Source organism: Pristiophorus japonicus, chromosome 6, assembly GCF_044704955.1.
Source record: "Pristiophorus japonicus isolate sPriJap1 chromosome 6, sPriJap1.hap1, whole genome shotgun sequence".
Classification (NCBI taxonomy): Eukaryota; Metazoa; Chordata; class Chondrichthyes; family Pristiophoridae; genus Pristiophorus; species Pristiophorus japonicus.
The window spans coordinates 102,698,591-102,717,061 of record NC_091982.1 but is presented as its reverse complement, the minus strand read 5'-3'; the positions used below and the strand labels follow the sequence as shown (position 1 = coordinate 102,717,061).

General features: G+C 45.2%; 1 protein-coding gene across 3 annotated transcripts in view; it reads left to right on the top strand.

Moving 5' to 3' along the window:
- The window catches only part of LOC139265744 (chloride intracellular channel protein 2-like), a 44,998-nt gene extending 37,807 nt beyond the window's left edge, over window positions 1-7,191 (top strand). The window contains exons 6-7 of one of the 3 annotated variants that reach the window (XM_070883087.1): window positions 178-376; window positions 6,257-7,191. In XM_070883087.1, coding sequence (XP_070739188.1) covers window positions 178-339 — 162 coding nt within the window. In that variant the 3' untranslated portion in view covers window positions 340-376; window positions 6,257-7,191. Of the gene's footprint in view, window positions 1-177 lie in introns of all 3 variants that reach the window. The other 2 variants (XM_070883086.1, XM_070883085.1) reach the window with 2 other exon arrangements.
- The last annotated feature ends 11,280 nt before the right edge of the window (window positions 7,192-18,471 follow it).

The window sequence follows — 18,471 nt, the reverse complement described above, 5'->3', positions numbered from 1 at the left end:
ATGTTAAAGACATTTTGTAAATTAGTACTGATGATCGATTAACATTACTTAGAAACTGTGAGCTTCCAAACTCCACCAAAGTTGACAATATAGTCCACCAATAGCTACCTCACTATGTTACTTTAGCATTGAGGAAAATAAATTAATATTGGATCTGTCTGTTTGGCCTCTCTGCAGGTGGCTGCAAAGAAATACCGGAATTTTGAGATTCCTGTACAAATGTTTGCTCTCTTGCGTTATCTGAACAATGCATATAAACGGAATGAGTTCAGCCACACTTGCCCAGCCAATGAAGAGATTGAACGGGCCTACGCTGATATCGCCAAAAGTCTGCAATGAAGATAAACCGACACACGTTGCGCTGGAGAGTTCCAATGTATGTAATTGCCCACACACCCAGATATTATTTCTTGATTAGAGACGTGACAGGGAAATCTGGTTCTCTTCCATTTGTTCACAATGTACTCCGAGCAAGAATCCTGTTGAGTGCAGCTTGGTTATTGCTAGCCATTCTTCATGGTTGTTCAATAGTAATAGGCTATCTAACTATAAAAGTCTTGCATCTAGCATCACACTTCAGAGTCACACACTGGACACACTTTGTTACAGATGCAAAACAATCTTAAAAGCAAAACATAGAACGAAAGATAGTCACCAACCAGGAGCCTGAAAATCATTAACACTTTCCAGCCTGCAAAAGTTCCCTCACCAAGCAACACTTAAGCCGGAATTTTCCAGGGTGGTAGCGGGCGCGAACGGTGGTAGGTCGGGTGGGAAAGATGTTATTTTTGACGGTGCATCGGGAACCCGCTGTCATCCCACCACCACGCGCCTTCCCCCCCCTCCCCCCCCCCCGGGCACGTCTGTCATCGGGGAGCTGACCCGACCGGCAGCGGCGGGCGACCCAATTGAAATCATTATCAGGTAGTAAGAGCCTTTTTTTCACTCACTTTAATTTCCCTGCATGGCCATAGGATTTACGCAGCTTGGGAACCACGTCTGGCAACCTGAGGCGGGAGTTCCGTGGCCATTGTCCCAGCTGATTACTTGATAGCATCAAATGTACAGTAAAAGCTGACAGATGATCACTTTCCTCAGGCAGAACCTGTTGCTCAGTCCATTTCCAGCACAGGTTTTGCAGGCAGCACAGTCTCCATCCAGTGTCACCTCATTGGAAGAACTATCTCACCATGCTTCTGTCATCTGTACTTCACCTGCTAACTATTCCATTCCTCAGGATCGGACCACGATGAGCCTCAACACCAGCAACACCAGACACACCAGCAGCACCAACAGCACCATCAACCTTCTCCGCAATCACCTGATGCCGCACAGGACAAAGGGTATCAGCACCTGAGCACATTGCTGCCTGGGAGGCCAGGAATGCCCTCATCATGGCTAGGTTTAGTTAAGTTTATGCTGTACACCCTGGCTGCCACATGATACGCCAGGTTGGCACCACCTCACACCAATACCATAAAGCATCTCAACAATGCCCAAGCCATTCCTTTCACACTCTCATCAGCTAGAGGTAATGTCTCACCATTCACTGCTACTCACTAAGTCACTTACAAAGGTGCACACAAATCTGTCCAAGACCAAAAAGTGATGAAAATAAAGATTTTAATGGCTGACAATACATTAACGGAATCTTGCCATTAACATTGACTAAAACACCAAAATTGCTACCCTTGTATGTTGTTAGTTGGTATGATTGCACTAGGATGAGGGTGAGTGTGAAGGGTGGCTAATGAGATGGAGATGTGATAGTATAGATAGAGAAGGATGGGTGGAGGTGCAAGGTAAGTTGGTGTGAGTAAGGATGTGCAGGAGTAGGGTAGGGATGGCAGAGTGATGGGGATGTGATGAGAGGCACAGCAGGATGAGGTAGAGTGTGGCTTTGTACTAACATTCCTGATCTACTGAGATCATTGAAACATTTGCGGCACTGCACCCAGGTCCTCCTGACCACATCCCTGCTTGTGTCCTCCTCTGCAATCTCCAACCAGGTTGTTTTGGTCTCCTGGGAAGGTCGCTTCCGCCCATCGGAGGGAGTCATTGGAGAACCTGGGTGCAGTCCTCTGCCTCTCTGCAGTCATTGGGCTAGAACCTCCACTTTTTTTGCATGCTTAATGCCCACTTAACACCTATTTTACGGCGGAAATGACCTATAATGCCCATATATCACCATTCTGGCACAAAATGGAAGCTGACGGGTTTTTTTGGCAGACCTATCGACGAGCGTTACTTGGGCTTAACAGCGAGAAAAAATATCACCACCCGCCCACTTTTTTGGGGCGGAATCAGCAGAATGGACGAATTCAACGGCCATAATATCGTCCGCCGTTACTTTCTGCACGGAATTAATGCCGAGATTCAATATTAATGCCCGGCGACTGCTTTTTTGTCGTAAAGAGCATAATTACCCAAACTAGCGGCCATGGAGATCGGCTATCTTCAATTTCATCACCTCGCACACATATCGGCCATAATATCGCTCACTCAAAAAACCGCCCACAAAAAGTGGAACTAACCGGAACAAATGCCAGTGGTGTGGCTGGCATTTGTTAAATCCCACTCTTACGTGAGGAGCTGATATCGGAAAGATTTGACTGAAAGAGCGCTGATGTGAGTGACAACGCTGACACACTGCTGTGTGTGTGCAGCTCAGACATCAATGGTGCCCATCACCTTGGTGCCAGTTAAAGTTTACAATGATTGATGTTAAATTGTATTTAACCCTTTCATGGTAAGGGATCACCAGTGTGTAATGGTCCAGCTATCTGAGACAATGCGCAACAAGGTTATGTTCAATAACAAAAGTTTAATACCAACATTGGTCTGAAATCATAAGTATCACAGCCAAAAACACCCAACCCCCGCCCACTCCCCACTTTTTCCACCATTGGCATCAATCACATGTTCAACATGTCCAGCAACACAGAATACAAAGGCAAAGCAGGAGCGTAGTCCCCAGCCCACATACATTGCAACAAATTGCATATACCCAGATGGAGATATAACACAGCCATCACCTGCGGCCATGCACCTCACTTCCTTCCCCACTCTCCTTCTTCTCCCCACCTCTACCCCTTTCCCTCCTCACTCCACGGCGCCTGGCCGATGAGCTCCTCAGGCCAGTGCCTCATTGGGGTGGGATGAAGGCAGTTGCGTTGGTTGGACTGGTACGGGAGCGTGGGGTGCTGAGGGGGAAACATTCTCCGATGCAGAAACAGGATCTTGGTCCTTGCCCTCATCTGTCGTTCGCAGTGGTGGTGTGGAACCTAGAGGTGGAGTGCCATGCTCTGGGACCACGTGGAGGGCTGTGGCAGCAGTGTTCCTGTCTATCGCATCCAGGGACTCTGCCATGCGCGGAATGTACTTGGTCATGGTGGCCAGGTGTCGGGATATGCCCCCAAAGCTTCGATGAGCTGGTCACTAATATCTACAATCCTCCTGGACAACTATATCATCTCTCCGATGTCATGTCGCGCTCGTGGAACAGACCTGCTGCGTCCACGAGACCTCCGCGGGGTCGGCGCCGTCCTGGGGACAAATGGGGTGCCCTGTGGAGAGGTGCTTGGGGCCGGCACCTCCAGAGTGGAGGCAGGAATGACTGGAGGACCAATAGATGGCCTTGGGGTGGAATGGCTTCTGGAGCGTGGCGATGCAGGTTCTTTGAAGTCCGCGCTCTCATCCATCAAGAACAGACCCAGCGGATTGATGGGCGACAATCGGAGCTCCTCAGCACCAGATGTAGTAGGATCATCTGCCGACTCCTGCCCCGCGCCCCCCACCTTCTGGCCTCTGTGGCTTTGCCTGGGGCCGCGATGCTGGCTGAGCTACAAGACACAAATGAGTTTATTAGGGGGTGCTAGGGTGACAAGGTGAGCCCAGTGCTACACACAGCATATGCACGACAAAAGCACCGCCACTCTCAAAATCATCACAGACATCACATTTCATGACCATCAACACATTTGCATTGCAATGATTTTCATTAGGCCAGCATTATTTCTATGACACTTTTATAAATCATCTATCATATATGATTGGTCGGATATGAGTTGGTGTGGCATCTATTGACTTTACATCACGCAATGGTGTAAGCTTTACTCACGTGGCATCACTTCAGGCTCTGCAGATGCATCCGTGGCTGTCCGGGTGTGCTTCCCCATGAGAGCTAGCACTTGCTCCTCCATCTCTGTGTTGTCGCTGGGGACTGGTGGCCCCCCACCCGTTCGCCTCTGCACGGGACTCATCGTCGATAGCTTCTTCTGTAAAAGGTGACAGGATGACATGGCTTGAGATCATTGCATGAGATCATTGCTAGGTACTGTCACAGAGACTGATACAACACATAACCAACAATGTAATCATGATTATTATGATTATTATCATTCTTTACCTAAAGACGTACACCGTGACTGCAGGCTTTGAGTAAAACATTCCCGGTAAAAGTGCAAGACCTCACATCTGCTGATAGTCACTCATGACTGTTACAAATCAAATTATATAAATACATAAGTACATGTAAATCAATGTAATATTTACTCTTGCGGATCCCACAAGGTCGTTCCATCGGTTGGGGCATTTGTTGCCCTCACGCACGTCATTGGTCGTCGACGAGACCACCTCTGCTATCTTGGTCCATATCCTCTGGTAGGTCTTTGGGATGGGCTTCCCACGCCCTCCCTGTGTCAAATCACCCAGTGTGACTCGACCTCCTGCAGGAGGGAGGCATTTGCCTCATCTGAGAACCTCCTGGCTCTTTTGCGGCCTCCAATGTGCTCCTCTCCCAGCTCACTGCTCTCTCCAGCGTCAGTCTCCACAGCGTGCTCTAATGCCTCCTCCTCTCTCTCCATTATAGGGCAAATTCAGTCAAACATGTGGCTGATAACAGTCCTTTTTGTTTGCCTACTTGCTGTGAAGCTCTAAAGTCTCCCTCCTTCCTCCCAAAGCAATCACACCACACGCAGTCACGACTTCAGTCCCTCTGAGCTCCCTCTCTCTCTGTCTCCTCTTCTGCGCAAGTCATGGTGACCCTTGACTTCCAGAATCGCGGGAATCGAGTGTTGCCATGCCGTTGCTAAGGACGGCCACACTTTACGGCAGAAGGTCAAAAAAAATTTAACGCTACCGCCCATTTGATATCGCTCACGGTAACGTCCATTTTCAAAAATGTAAATTAGATGTTTTAAGAATGGGCGAGAAGCCGGCGATCTGAAAATCCTTTTTAACCACCCACGCCAGAAATAACGCCCATTTTTGGGCGATCTGCTCAATAGTGGAGATTCTAGCCCATCGTCTGTGTTTGTAGCACTCCAATGCTGTAGGGCACTGACAGCACTATGTTAGATTTAACCTCAGATCTAATGTGGTCCCTTTAGAGATCCTGGCGTCACTAGACCCACTCCATATAATTGGGCCGGGTAATGAGCTGGGTGGGCTTAATAGGCCCCATTAAGGTAAGTTTATTTTCAGCAGTGGGATCGAGCCGGCAGAGGTGTCGCGACCTGCCACGGACACCCACCCAGGTAGGCAAAATTCCAGCCTTAAGCTCTACTTGTCCTCAAGCTTTGTTTACTTAACAGCAATTAGACTTTGTGGCATTAAGGACACAGAGCTCCACTTTAGCAGCAATATAATACATTTGCACCGCACAATATTGTCCTCCTGTATTTAGCAAACAACATATCATCTACTGTACCATGAACAATCCATAATCAGTTACCAGTTTTGACAACGTATTTCAAAAAGGGTCCCGTTCTCAACTATTTTGCGGGAGAGCTGTACCCCATTAACTCACTGCAATCCTTTATTGTATTTTGGGGAAGCAGAACCCCATTAACTCACTGGGATCCCTTATTGTATTTTTGCTTTTTGCTGGCAGCTTATGAATAAAATTTGAGCAACAGTCATGAATTGAATATAGATACACCCACACACAATGAGACCCTGCTATAATGAACCTAGTTATAAGAAACTCTGCTTTCCGTAAATAGTCCCAAATAGTTAAAATCACACTGACCGTTTCCTAAATGTTGAAATTGCTCCTATAATGGTCATGGTAGTTCGTTGTACTCAAAGATAATGTCCCTCGTTGGAATGAGAATCAGTCATGATAAACTGGGCTGGTGACTGTTTAAATAAAAGTCTCCTCTAATATGGAAAACAACCTGCGGCAATAGATTTAATTGGAAGTGGTTTGCATTGAACCATCTCCACTTTCTCACTCCTTTTTTCCATTCCAAAGGCTGACTAAGGCACGATCGTCAATGAACTTCGAACTTCAGAGCATCAATGGAGAATCCTGGTGCACTCGCCCCCTTGTGACACAGCACCAGATTGCGCAGGAGCTCAACTTCGCAGCTTTGCTAACCCTGTATCTCGAAATCAGGGCTCTGCACTTGCGACTGTCAGATTGTACTTGGCCAGTAATCAGAACATAAGAACAAAAGAACATAAGAACATAAGAATTAGGAACAGGAGTAGGCCATCTAGCCCCTCGAGCCTGCTCCGCCATTCAACAAGATCATGGCTGATCTGGCCATGAACTCAGCTCCACTTACCCGCCCGCTCCCCGTAACCCTTAATTCCCTTATTGGTTAAAAATTTCCTTATTGGTTAAAAAATTCCCTTATTGGTCAAAAAATTCCCCTATTGGTCAGACAGCCTCTGCCTTCCCCACATCCCTTCCGCACCCCCACTCCACTCAAATCTTATGATCTCAAATTGCTCCCTCACTCTAGGCTCATTATACACAAACAGACAAAACCAACAGAGCAAAAAATATAATGGCAAATGTAGACTTCCAATTTGTAAGACTGAAAATTTGTATTTTCAATTTGCGCTATTGTAATTTCAGAAGGCATTTTGTTTGACCTTGAATGTATGTTTGCGTTGACAGAGGAATACAACTCTGAATTCCTGTGAAAATAAATCTGCTTTAGATTGACATGTTGTCAGATAATCCTGGCATTCCACCCAGGAATGAGATGAATGTCTGCAGTGCAACAATTGTTCCTTTATTAATAGTATTATCTGAATAAATGTTAGGAAATCATAACCATACATAATATTTTGATATTATTGTGCAAATATGGAAACCCCATTGTGCTGTAACATGTCCTTTAATATATGCCTGGAACTATTTTGGTTAACTGCAGTAAAGAATTGTATTATTGTTTTCTTTTGAAGTCGGCTGATATATTTATATGCTTTAGATGTGCCTTGTTGATGCGTTAATTCATCTCATGCTCACTTACAGCCTCAGTTTATTTTTAAAAATTCATTCCGGGATGTGGGCGTTGCTGGCAGGGCCATTTATTGCCCATCCCTAATTGCCCTTGAGAAGGTGGTGGTGAGCCGTCTTCTTGAACCGCTGCAGTTCACTTGTTGAAGGTACTCCCACAGTACTGTTAGGGAGGGTGTTCCAGGATTTTGACCAAGCAACAATGAAGGAACGGCGATATATTTCCAAGTCAGGATGGTGTGTAACTTGAAGGGGAACTTGCAGGTGATGGTGTTCCCATACACGTGCTGCCCTTGTCCTGGGTTTGGGAGGTGTTGCCAAAGAAGCCTTGGTGAGTTGCTGCAGTGTATCTTGTAGATGGTACACACTGCAGCTGCGGTGCGCCAGTGGTGGAGGGTGTGAATGTTGAAGGCGGATGGGGTGCCAATCAAGCGGGCTGCTTTGTCCTGGATGGTGTCGAGCTTCTTGAGTGTTGGAGCTGCACTCATCCAGGTAAGTGGAGAGTATTCCGTCACTCTCCTGACTTGTGCATTGTAGATGGTGGAAAGTCTTTGGGGAGTCAGGAGGTGAGACACTTGCCGTAGTATACCCAACCTCTGACCTGCTCTTGTAGCCACAGTATTTATGTGATTGGTCCAGTTAAGTTTCTGGTCAATGGTGACTCCCAGGATGTTGATGGTGGGGGATTCGGCGATGGTAATGCCGTTGAATGTCAAAGGGCAGAGGTTAGATGCTTGCTTGTTGGAGATAGTCATTGCCTGGCACTTGTGTGGCGCTAATGTTATTTGTGTGGTGCGAATGTTTCTTATTTCCATTTTTCAATGCTCCCCTCAATGTAAATATTTAATCTAATGGTTTTTAGTAAATATTCAAACATCAAATAGGTAATTCGAAAGCTTAAACGCGGAGAAGTGTGACGTGATAGATTTTGGTAGGAAGAAGGAGGAGAGACATTGCACATTAAATGGTACAATTTTAAAGGGAGTGCAAGAAGAGAGAGAGACCTGGGGTGTTTGTGCATAAACCTTTGAAGGTGGCAGGACAGGTTAACAACACAGTTAATGAAGCATAAGGGATCCTGGGCTTTATAAATAGAGATATAGAGTACAAAAGTCAGGAATTGAATAAATACTTGAAAAAGAAAAAATTGAAGGGATATGGGGAAAGAGCGGGCGAGTGGGACTAACATGATTGCTCTTCGAAAGAGCCGGCGCAGACTCAATGGGCCGAATGGCCTCCTGCTGTACTGTGCTATTTCTATGATTCTATCTGAATATAGCTATAGCACAAACTCCACTGTCAAACTGATTTTTATCCAGTTATTAATTAGCCTGTTCCACTAAGGCTGTGAGGATTGAGTGCATCCTTGTGTGAGTATGTGTGTGTGTCTGTATAAGCTTTTTTGCTACTCAAAATAAGGAGCAATAGTGCATTTTTTTCACAACAGCAAAAACTCCATGGTAGATAGCACATAGATTAGGTGCTATTTAGTAGGGGATTGCCATGGGTTGAGAACAAAGTCTAATGGAAATGTTTTCCTTTCCTTGTAATAGTTTTGGGAATCCTTGTGCTGATTAAAGTGAAGGATGTTAGTGACAGTAATGGAACACTTTGCTATATTAGGCACCCAAAGGCTAGCATTCCCAGCTCCTTTACTCCATGGCAACAATGCTCCAAACCTCATCACCTACCGCATCTGTGCAACATTTCCATTACCCACATGTGCTATCCCTGAGGGCTTTCTGAGTGAGATGGCCATTTTAGTGCAAATTAATGGCAAGCAAATTCTGAGCTGCGGACCTACACCCGCAGCTAACTGCACTACTTCATTTCTCATAAAATGCAGCCAGAAGAAAGATGAAACTTTCATCTCCTTAGCCTGGACTGTATTCAAACCCATATCCCAGTGAGCGCAAATTGTGGTAACCCATTGTAGCACCCAGCCACTCTCAAATTATCCATGTAATACGAGTCAAACAATTTCCAGAAACTAAATGCTAGTCCTTTATTGCCACTTATATTTTATTTTATGACCATTTCATTTATTCTGGAAGGTGATAAGCTGCTCTCTAGTTGAGATTGGCAAACGAGTGGCACCTATGGAATCTTGGGTAACGTGTACTGTCCCATTCACAAGGAGCAATAGAACTGATCTCAGTACAAAAGTATCATTTATTGACATTTGTGTTATAGATGTTTAATTACAAAAGTATTTACACATCCTCTGGGCTGCAGCTTCTCATTGGATAAGGCAGGTTCTGCTAGAATAGGAATTTTACTGAGAGATTGGCTCTGGCATTGTAGAGCTGACTACCCAGCAGTTGGATGTTTAGGTGTTGTCTGTCAGTCAGTCGGTGACACAGTACTTCCAGAAACAGGCTGAAGGAGATAAAAAGACACCACAGTCACCCATTGCTCAATACCATACTTCATTAATAGATTTAAATAACTCCCACTTGAAAACTCCAATCTTAATAACAGTTAATACTTTTCAGACTTAAAATGATTTATTTCCCTTTTCTTTTGGTGTTAGTGCAATTTGTGCAGTGCCGGTGTGTATTTCATTCACTCCACAAAGCATTATTTTCCATTTTCATCATAGCGTTTGCCCGCCTCTACGTCTGATTTTGATGGTTTCGTGCTTAGCGGCTGTGCTTTCAGCTGCCTGGACCACAAGTTTGGAATTCCCTCCCTAAACCTCTCTGCTTCTCTACCTCTCTTCCTTTAAGATGCTTCTTAAAACTTACCTTTTTGACCAAGCTTTTGGTCATCTGTCCTACTTACTCCTTATGTGACTCAATGTTCAATTTTGTTTGATAACATCTCTGTGAAGCGCCTTGGGAAGTTTTACTATGTTAAAGGTGCTATATAAATGCAAGTTGCATTTGGAATACCAGCAACATCACTCACCACAGGATACATTTGACTTGGTTTCTCAGCTTTTATTTAGTTTCATTTGAAATGTAGAGTTTGAGGGCTCCAACCTCTCTGTAGTCAGAAGTCTGTTCTTTCAACTATTTTAAAGTGTTCACCAAATCGGAAGAGATTTGAGTAAAGTATGAGCCAATGATTTTCAGTGCCAGTGTGAGGACTATTTCATTGACAGTCACCAAGGCAACATTCTGCTCTGAATGTGTCTTGGCCCTGTTAGCAGTAGGGATGCCTTTGTCTTGGTATTTTGGCTCAATGCCACCACTCGTCAAGTATGGATCATTAAAAGACTTCAAATTAAATAGTGTTCCTTCTTTTGGTCTTTCCTGTGGTCAGGTCATCTGCCCCAGATTCTAATACAAATGATTTATACAAGGTGGTCTTGTCTATCCAGCTTAGCAGCTGCCCTTTCATTTCCATTTATCAAAAGTGACTCCAGTGCCCCTTCTACAGCTCTCCTGATCGACTTTCCATCTTCCAATCTCCATAAACTTCAGCTCATCCAAAACTCTGCTGCCCATATCCCAACTCGTACTATGTCCCGTTCACCCAACACCCCTGACCTACATTGGCTCCCAGTCCAGCAACGCCACAAATTTAAAATTCTCATCCTGGTTTTCAAATCCCTCCATGGCCTCATCCTTCCCTAAATTTGTAACTTCCTCCAGCCCTACTTCCCTCCAAAAACTGTGTTCTTCCAATTCTGGCCTCTCCCACTTCCTCCATCCCACCATTGGCAACCGTGCCTTCCTCTATTTAGGTACTAGACTCTGGACTTCCCTCCCTAAACCTCTGTGCCACTCCACTTCTCTCCTCTTGTAAGACCCTCCCTAAAACCTACTTCTTTGGCCAAGCTTTTGGTCATCTGTCCTAAATCTTTGGCTGTGTCAATTTTTGATTGCACTCCCGTGAAGTGCCTTGGGACATTCTACGAAGTTAAAGGTGCTATATAAATGCATGATGTTGTTGTTTGAAGAACCTGATTTTATGTATTCTAATGCATGGACTTGAAAACTGCTTGACATTATTTGTAGTCAATGCTGTCCTCAATTGGAGCTTTCAGCTAGCGTGAAGCTTTTACCCTCTTTCAAATGCTTCTCATCACTGCCTTAGTCACGTGTGAGGCTCAGGGTATTTCCTAAAACCCCATCCTTGTGTTTGAACCACTCCAAGGCTTCGCTCGAGGAGTGGGACTAATTGGATAGCTCTTTCAAAGAGCACAGGTGTGATGGGCCTAATGGCCTTCTTCTGTGCTGTATCATTCTCTGATTCAATTATTCTTCTTTGCAGACTTATTGGTATACTTGGGACTCGGGAACTATTTCTGGGTTCTGGTGTTGATGGTAGTGGCCACCGTGTTGTAATCAGGTATTATGTGGGCTCACTGCCTCTTACAATTAGAACACGTGTGTTATAGTCTGTTGTACTTAAGTCTAATACTACAAAGTGCATCCGCATTTAAATTGTACCAATTTAAAAAACCCAAATTCTCCCCATTCATTTGCATGCACAAGTGTCAACAACAACAACAACTTGCATTTAATGTAGCGAAACATCCCAAGGCGCTTCACAGAAGCATAAGAGGGAGAAATGTCAATGCTGCGCCAAAAAGAGGAGATATTAGGAAGGGTGACCAGAAACCTGGTCGAGGAAGTAGGTTTTAAGGAGGGTCTTAAACAAAGAGAGGGAGGTAGACAGGCAGAGGGGTTTAGGGAGGAAATTCCAGAGCATTGGACTTAGAAAGCTGGAAACACGGCCATCAATGGCGGGACGAAGTGTAGGGGAGATGCAAATGATGTTAGAATGAGAGGAACGGAGATTTCAGAGCAGGCATAATGCTGGAGGAGCTTACAGAAATAGGGAGGGGCAAGGCCTTGGAGGGATTTAAACACGGGATGCGAATTTTAAATTTACGGGATTGTGGGGGGCGAGAAGTCACCGAAGGTTAGTGAGAATGGGGTGATGGGTGAGCAGGATAGGATATGGGCAGGTAAGCTTTTAGAATAGCTGGAGTTTATGGCGGGTGAAGGATAGGAAGCTGGCTAGAAGAGCATTGGAGTCCGACAACTAAATAATAATAACGGTAATGTTTATTTATTTGTGCTGTGTAAAATTACTCAGAAAGGCAAGTGGATATTTAACCACATTAATGTCAGCATACATTACCTATTATTTATTAAACACAGCAGCGTGTTGGAAACCTAGTTGCATACATATTAACAGATAGAATTTAGCAGATTCTATTTTGTAATAGTAAACAGTTTTGAATTATCATCATTCAGAGTCAATTACACAGAATGACATCGAAATTACAGCACAGAAACAGGCCAAGAGGCCCAACTGGTCCATACTGGTGTTTCTGCTCCACATGAGCCTCCTCCCACCCTACCTCATCTAACCCTATCAGTACAACCTTCTATTCCTTTCTCCTTCTTATACTTATCTAGCTCTGTCTTCAGTGCATCTATTCTAGTTGTCTCAATTACTCCATGTGGTATCAAGTTCCACATTCTTTGGGTAAAGAAGTTTCTCCTGAATTCCTTATTGGATTTATTGGTGACGATCTTATACTTATGGCTCCTAGCTTTGGATGCTCCCACAAGCAGAAATACTTTCGCTACATCTACCCTATCAAACCCTATCATAGTTCTACAGACCTCTATCAGGCCACCCCTCATCCTTCTCTTTCCAAGAGAAGAAAGCCCCAGCCTGTTCAGTTCCCTGACAGTTATAACTTCTCCATTCTGGTATCATCCTTGTACATCTTTTCTGCACCTTCTCCAGTGCCTCTATATCCTTTTTATAATATGTTGCATAATAAATGATTAAAAGTACAGATTATACTGGATATATTTGAATACTGAGGCCTTTAAAAATCCCTGGTCAACAACAACAAATTGCATTTATATAACACCTTTAATGTAGTAAAACGTCCCCAGTTAGTTCACAAGGGTGTTATCAAAACAAATTTGACATCGAGCCACATAAGGAGATATTAGGACAGCTGACCAAAATCTTGGTCAAAGAGAGTTTTAAGGAGCATCTTAAAGGAGGAGAGAGAGGCGGAGAGGTTTAGGGAGGGAATTCCAGAATTTAGGGCCTCGGCAGCTAAAAGCATGGCCACTAATGGTGGAGCACTTAAAAGCTGAGATGTGCAAGTGGCTAGAATTGGTGTAGTGCAGAGATCGCGGAGGCTTCTAGGGCTGGAGGAGGTTACAGAGAGAGAGAGGGATGAGGCCATGGGGTCGGTGTTCAAAGCTTAAAATATATTAGCAAATAAAATGAAAGCGTTTCTCATGCATTCAGTGAATTGTGAAGATTTTCCGGGGTAGGGACCGGGAGAACCTGGTACTGTTTCTGATTGCTCTCTTACTGGACCTCACCTCTCTTACTGGACCTCAGAGCAGACGGATCAGACTTTGCGAACCTGCGGTGTTGGAGATGTTGAGCAGCAGCAAGCTTCCACAGTAGCACCTTCATATCATCAACCTGTACCCACCAGAAGCAACCAAAACAACATTGTTATTGAGATAAAGAAACAAAATACAACTCTGTGACAGACTTATACAGTGTATGGAGAGTTTAGACACGACTACCAAAGTGACAAAATGTTCCACCAGTACACTTGACACCAGTCCCTCTCCAGGTTATTTTTATGTGTTTATCGAGTTTTAGATAATGCCATCAGAGTGTGTTAGCGCTGATGAGTGACAATGCAGAGTTCAGAAAGAAGGAACTCGTATTGTGCCTTATCACATCCTCAGGACATCCAATGCATTCCTCATCCATTAAATTACTTTTGAAGTGTAGTCACTGTTGATATTTAGTGAAGTGCAACAGGCAATTTGTGGGCAGCATCTCATTAAAAATGCAGCCACTTTCAGCTCTGCCCCAAATACTGCACTGAAGTGTCAGCCCACATTAAAGGCTGAATTTTAATGGGGCAGATGGTTTGGAGGTGGGGTTGCTCCGAGGCAGTCGGGAAACTCGGGAGAACGAGTTTCCAACAGGCCTGTCGAATTGAATGGATTGCGAGACTGACTGGCTCCAGGCGGGTAGGCCTGTGGCACTAGGGAAAGGCGGGATTGGGTGGGGGCGGGGGTGTTATAGGAGGCACACGGAGGGAGGGGGTAAATTAAAGATCGTGAGCCGGGAGGAGCATAAGGTGTGGGGGGGGTGGAGGGGGGATCAACAAGATTGCAATCACGGCCTGGCCAGAGGAGCGGATGGGGTCTGAAGGGATCGGAGACCTCCAAGGGGGTCTCTAATCGCGGGGTGTGTGTTAGGCAGGGACCCTGGATCCAGAAGGTAAATGTAAAGGCACTTAGCTCCATGCTTTAGCTGGCAGGTTTCTTGAGGCGTGCAAAACCCGACCAGCTAAAGTTAAATACAAAATGGCGGTTAAAGCAGAGACTTCCAGGCTTATTATAATATTTAAATAGGCAGCCCGCCTCCTGGCAGTGCCCGCTCCCCCATCCCGACTCCGTTAAAAGCGGGAGTGGGTGGGTTGCAGGTGGAGTCAGGTCGCGATTCTGATTTTTAACACTTTAATTATCCCCACGCCACCTGTCATCTTTTAGGTTAAAATTCCACCTTAAGTGTTCAGGTCCAAGAGTGGAGCTTGAACTCATCATCTAACTGCGAGGCATGAGTACTACCAACTCAACTAAACAGGCACAATTTAGCTAGGTTGAGAATCATGGTAGGTAGCTGAAGGGTCCCCATTAGCTTTTGATCAAGTAATATTAAATGAACATCCAGCGACATGCCCCAAACTGGCACAAGGCAAGGCAACTGAATGATAAAAATATTAAAGAAGAAAAAGGAAGAAAGACGTGCATTTGTATAGCACCTTTCACAGGATATCTAAATGCACTTTATAGCCAATGAAGTACTTTTTGAAGTGTAGTCGCTATTGCAATGTAGGAAATACGGCAGCCAATTTGCACACAGAAATGTTCCATAAACAGCAATAAGATAACGACCAGATAATCTGTTTTAGTGATGTTGGTTCAGCGATAAATATTAGACAGATCACTGGGAAGATCTCTGGTGCTCTTCTTTGAAATAGTCCCAGGGGATCTTTCATATCCACCTGAGACAGCAGACAGGGCCTCAATTTAATATCTCATCCAAAAGACGGCACCTCCGACAGTATAGCACTCCCTCGGTACTGCACTGAAATGCCAGCCTACTTTACGTGCTCTGGAGTGTGAACCAACACACAGCTAATTCAGAGGCAAGAGTGCTACCATTGAGCCATGGCTGTCAGGCAAGTTGTGCTATTGTGTTCAATCACTTGGTCGGGTCACATTGTTTTAATTACATGCTGATCTGCTGTTGGAACACTTTCCCACGCAGAATCAACTTCTGATCTTTCTGGCAATTTAAATCAAGGCTCTCCCGAGATAGTAAATTACTGATTAAGCACATTCCCAAGTTGAGGTCGTGGAGTCAGTGAGGGAAGTTATGCCACAGCACCACTTACTGGCCATTCTAGAAGGAGCATGATGGCAAGCAACACTGGAGGATCCATAACTGAAGGAGGAGATATTAAAGGAGTTGATTTCAAACACCTGCTTTTTCAAATGATAAGTTTCCTATGATGCCTCACAAGAGTGTTATCAGACAAAATTTGACACCAAGCCACATAAGGAGATAAGGAGCCATCTAAAGGAGGAGAGAGAGATCGAGAGGTGAAGAGGTTTAGGGAGGGAATTCCAGAGCTTAGGGCCTCAATGGTGGAGCAATTAAAATCGGGGATGCACAAGTGGCCAGAATTGGAGGAGTGCAGTGTACAGCGGGATTAGCGGCATAAGGGAGAGCTGAGAGAAAGCCAGGACACAAGCGGACCGGAACGGGACCGGGGACATAAAGGAAAGCTGAGAGAAGGCCAGGACACAGGCGGACCGGAATGGGACCGGTGACATAAAGGAAAGCTGAGAGAAGGCCAGGACACAGGCGGACCGGAACGGGACCGGTGACATAAAGGAAAGCTGAGAAAAGGCCAGGACACAGGCGGACCGGAACGGGACCGGGGACATAAAGGAAAGCTGAGAGAAGGCCAGGACACAGGCGGACCGGAATGGGACCGGGGACATAAAGGAAAGCTGAGAGAAGGCCAGGACACAGGCGGACCGGAATGGGACCGGTGACATAAAGGAAAGCTGAGAGAAGGCCAGGACACAGGCGGACCGGAACGGGACCGGTGACATAAAGGAAAGTTGAGAGAAGGCCAGGACACAGCGGACTGGAGAGGGACTGGCAGCATAAAGAAGCACTGAACAGCGAGTCAAAAAAACAGAAAACAAGGAGTGACTTCACAGGACAGCAGGTAGGTGATTGGTTGGTGAGTATTGCAGCTCCTTTGCTCTTTAGGTTAAGTAAGTGGATTAAATGCAGAACTGGGAAAGTATAATATTAGTGAATTTATAACTTAAACTAAATTAACTAATTAAAACAATAAATTAAAAGTAAAAATCATTTGAATAAATACTGTAACTAATTATATAAATAAAATAAGGTTGATAGAGATGGCAGGGCAGGTGGTGTGCCGTAACTGCAGCATGTGGGAGCTGGTGGAGATCAATGAGATCCCAAGCAACCACATCTCCAAGTACTTGCAGCTTGAGGAATTTTGGCTCAGAGTTATTGAGCTGGAGTCCGAACTGCAGACATTGTGATGCATCGGGGAGGGGGAGAGTTAACTGTACACGTTGTTCCAGGAGGTAGTCACACCCCTTAGATTAAACAGTACTTTAGAGTTCGTCAATTGTCAGGGATAGGAGGGTGTGACTGCGAGTCATGAAGATATGGGGACCCACGATATAGTGATGGAGGAGCATCAGTCCTTGTCCAACAGGTACGAGGTACTTGCTACCTGTATGGATGAGAACAAAGACTGCAGGGAGGATGGGTAAACTGACCACGGCACCGTGGTACAGGAGGTCATTCAAGAGGGGGGAATAAAAAGGAATGTGGTAGTGGTAGGCGACAGTATAGTCAGGGGATAGATACTGTTCTCTGCAGCCGTGACAGGGAGTTCCGGAGGTTGTGTTGCCTGCCTAGTGCCAGGGTTAAGGATATATACTCATGGCTGAAGAAGAATTTGGAGTGGGAGGGGGAGGATCCAGTTGTCATAGTCCACGTAGGAACCAATGACATAGGTAGAACTAGGAATGAGGTTCTGCTGAGGGAGTTTGAGGATCTAGGATCCAAATTAAAAAGCAGAACCTCAAAAGGTAATAATCTCTAGATTGTTACCTGAATCACATACAAATTGGCATTGGGAAAATGAGATTAGGGGCTCAATTTTCCCCAGTTATCTGCGCCGTTTTTTTGGCACGCGCCACTTTTTTTGGTGTAAGCTAAAATCTCCAAGTTTCCCCAAAATTTCTGCGCTAGTGTAACTCAGTTAGTTACGATTATTTTAGGTTAGTATTGTTAGCGTCACAGGGTCTGCACCAGTTTTTCAGATTTAAACAAGTTTGGACAAGTTACATTTCTCCGAGGACGGCGTATGTGACCACTCCCAAAAAACTTTCTGGGCACTTAAGAAAAACCAGCGCACATTAAAAAAATCGGTACAGAAAGAAGCCATTGTTTTTCGGCAAAGTTTTGGAGGGAGTCAAGAAGACAAAGAACATGTATCTTGAAGCTTAATTTTTCCAAAGTCAAAAGGGAGAAAATGGAAGTCTAATGTAATTCTTTAACTTTAGATTTTTTTCAAAGTACCACGCCACCACCGAATGTCTCCTCACCGAGTTCAAGGGTCGGAGCGTCGGCCGGCAGAATTGCGCCCTCGCCCAGACACAGGGGCTCAAGGCTCGGCTTCAAAAGAAGTCCGGGGGAGACGGTGGTGGGGGGGGGGGGTAGAATCTGAATTGAAGAGACGAGAACCCTTATACATATAGCAGCTTCAAAAGAAGCCCGGGGAGGTGTGGGGGAGAGGGGCGGGGTGTACGCTGAGCCCCTGTGACTGGGCGAGGGAGCGATTCTGCCAGCTGACCCTTGAGCCTGGTGAGGAGACGTTCGGTCAGTGGTGGGTGGTTTTTTGAAAAATATCAAGAATTAAAGAATTGCATTAGACTTTGTTGCCCCAAATGTCTTCGTTGAATACCTAGCATCCCGTTTTAAGCAAGCCTATTGCCCATGCGCAGACCAAGGTGTGGTCCATTCTAGAGCGTCACCTTGGGAAGGGAGAGACAGGAAAGAAGGTTTAAGTCCTTTGTCCTGCTGTTTTGAGCTTCTTGCAATGGTACAATTTAATTATGGGGACAATATTG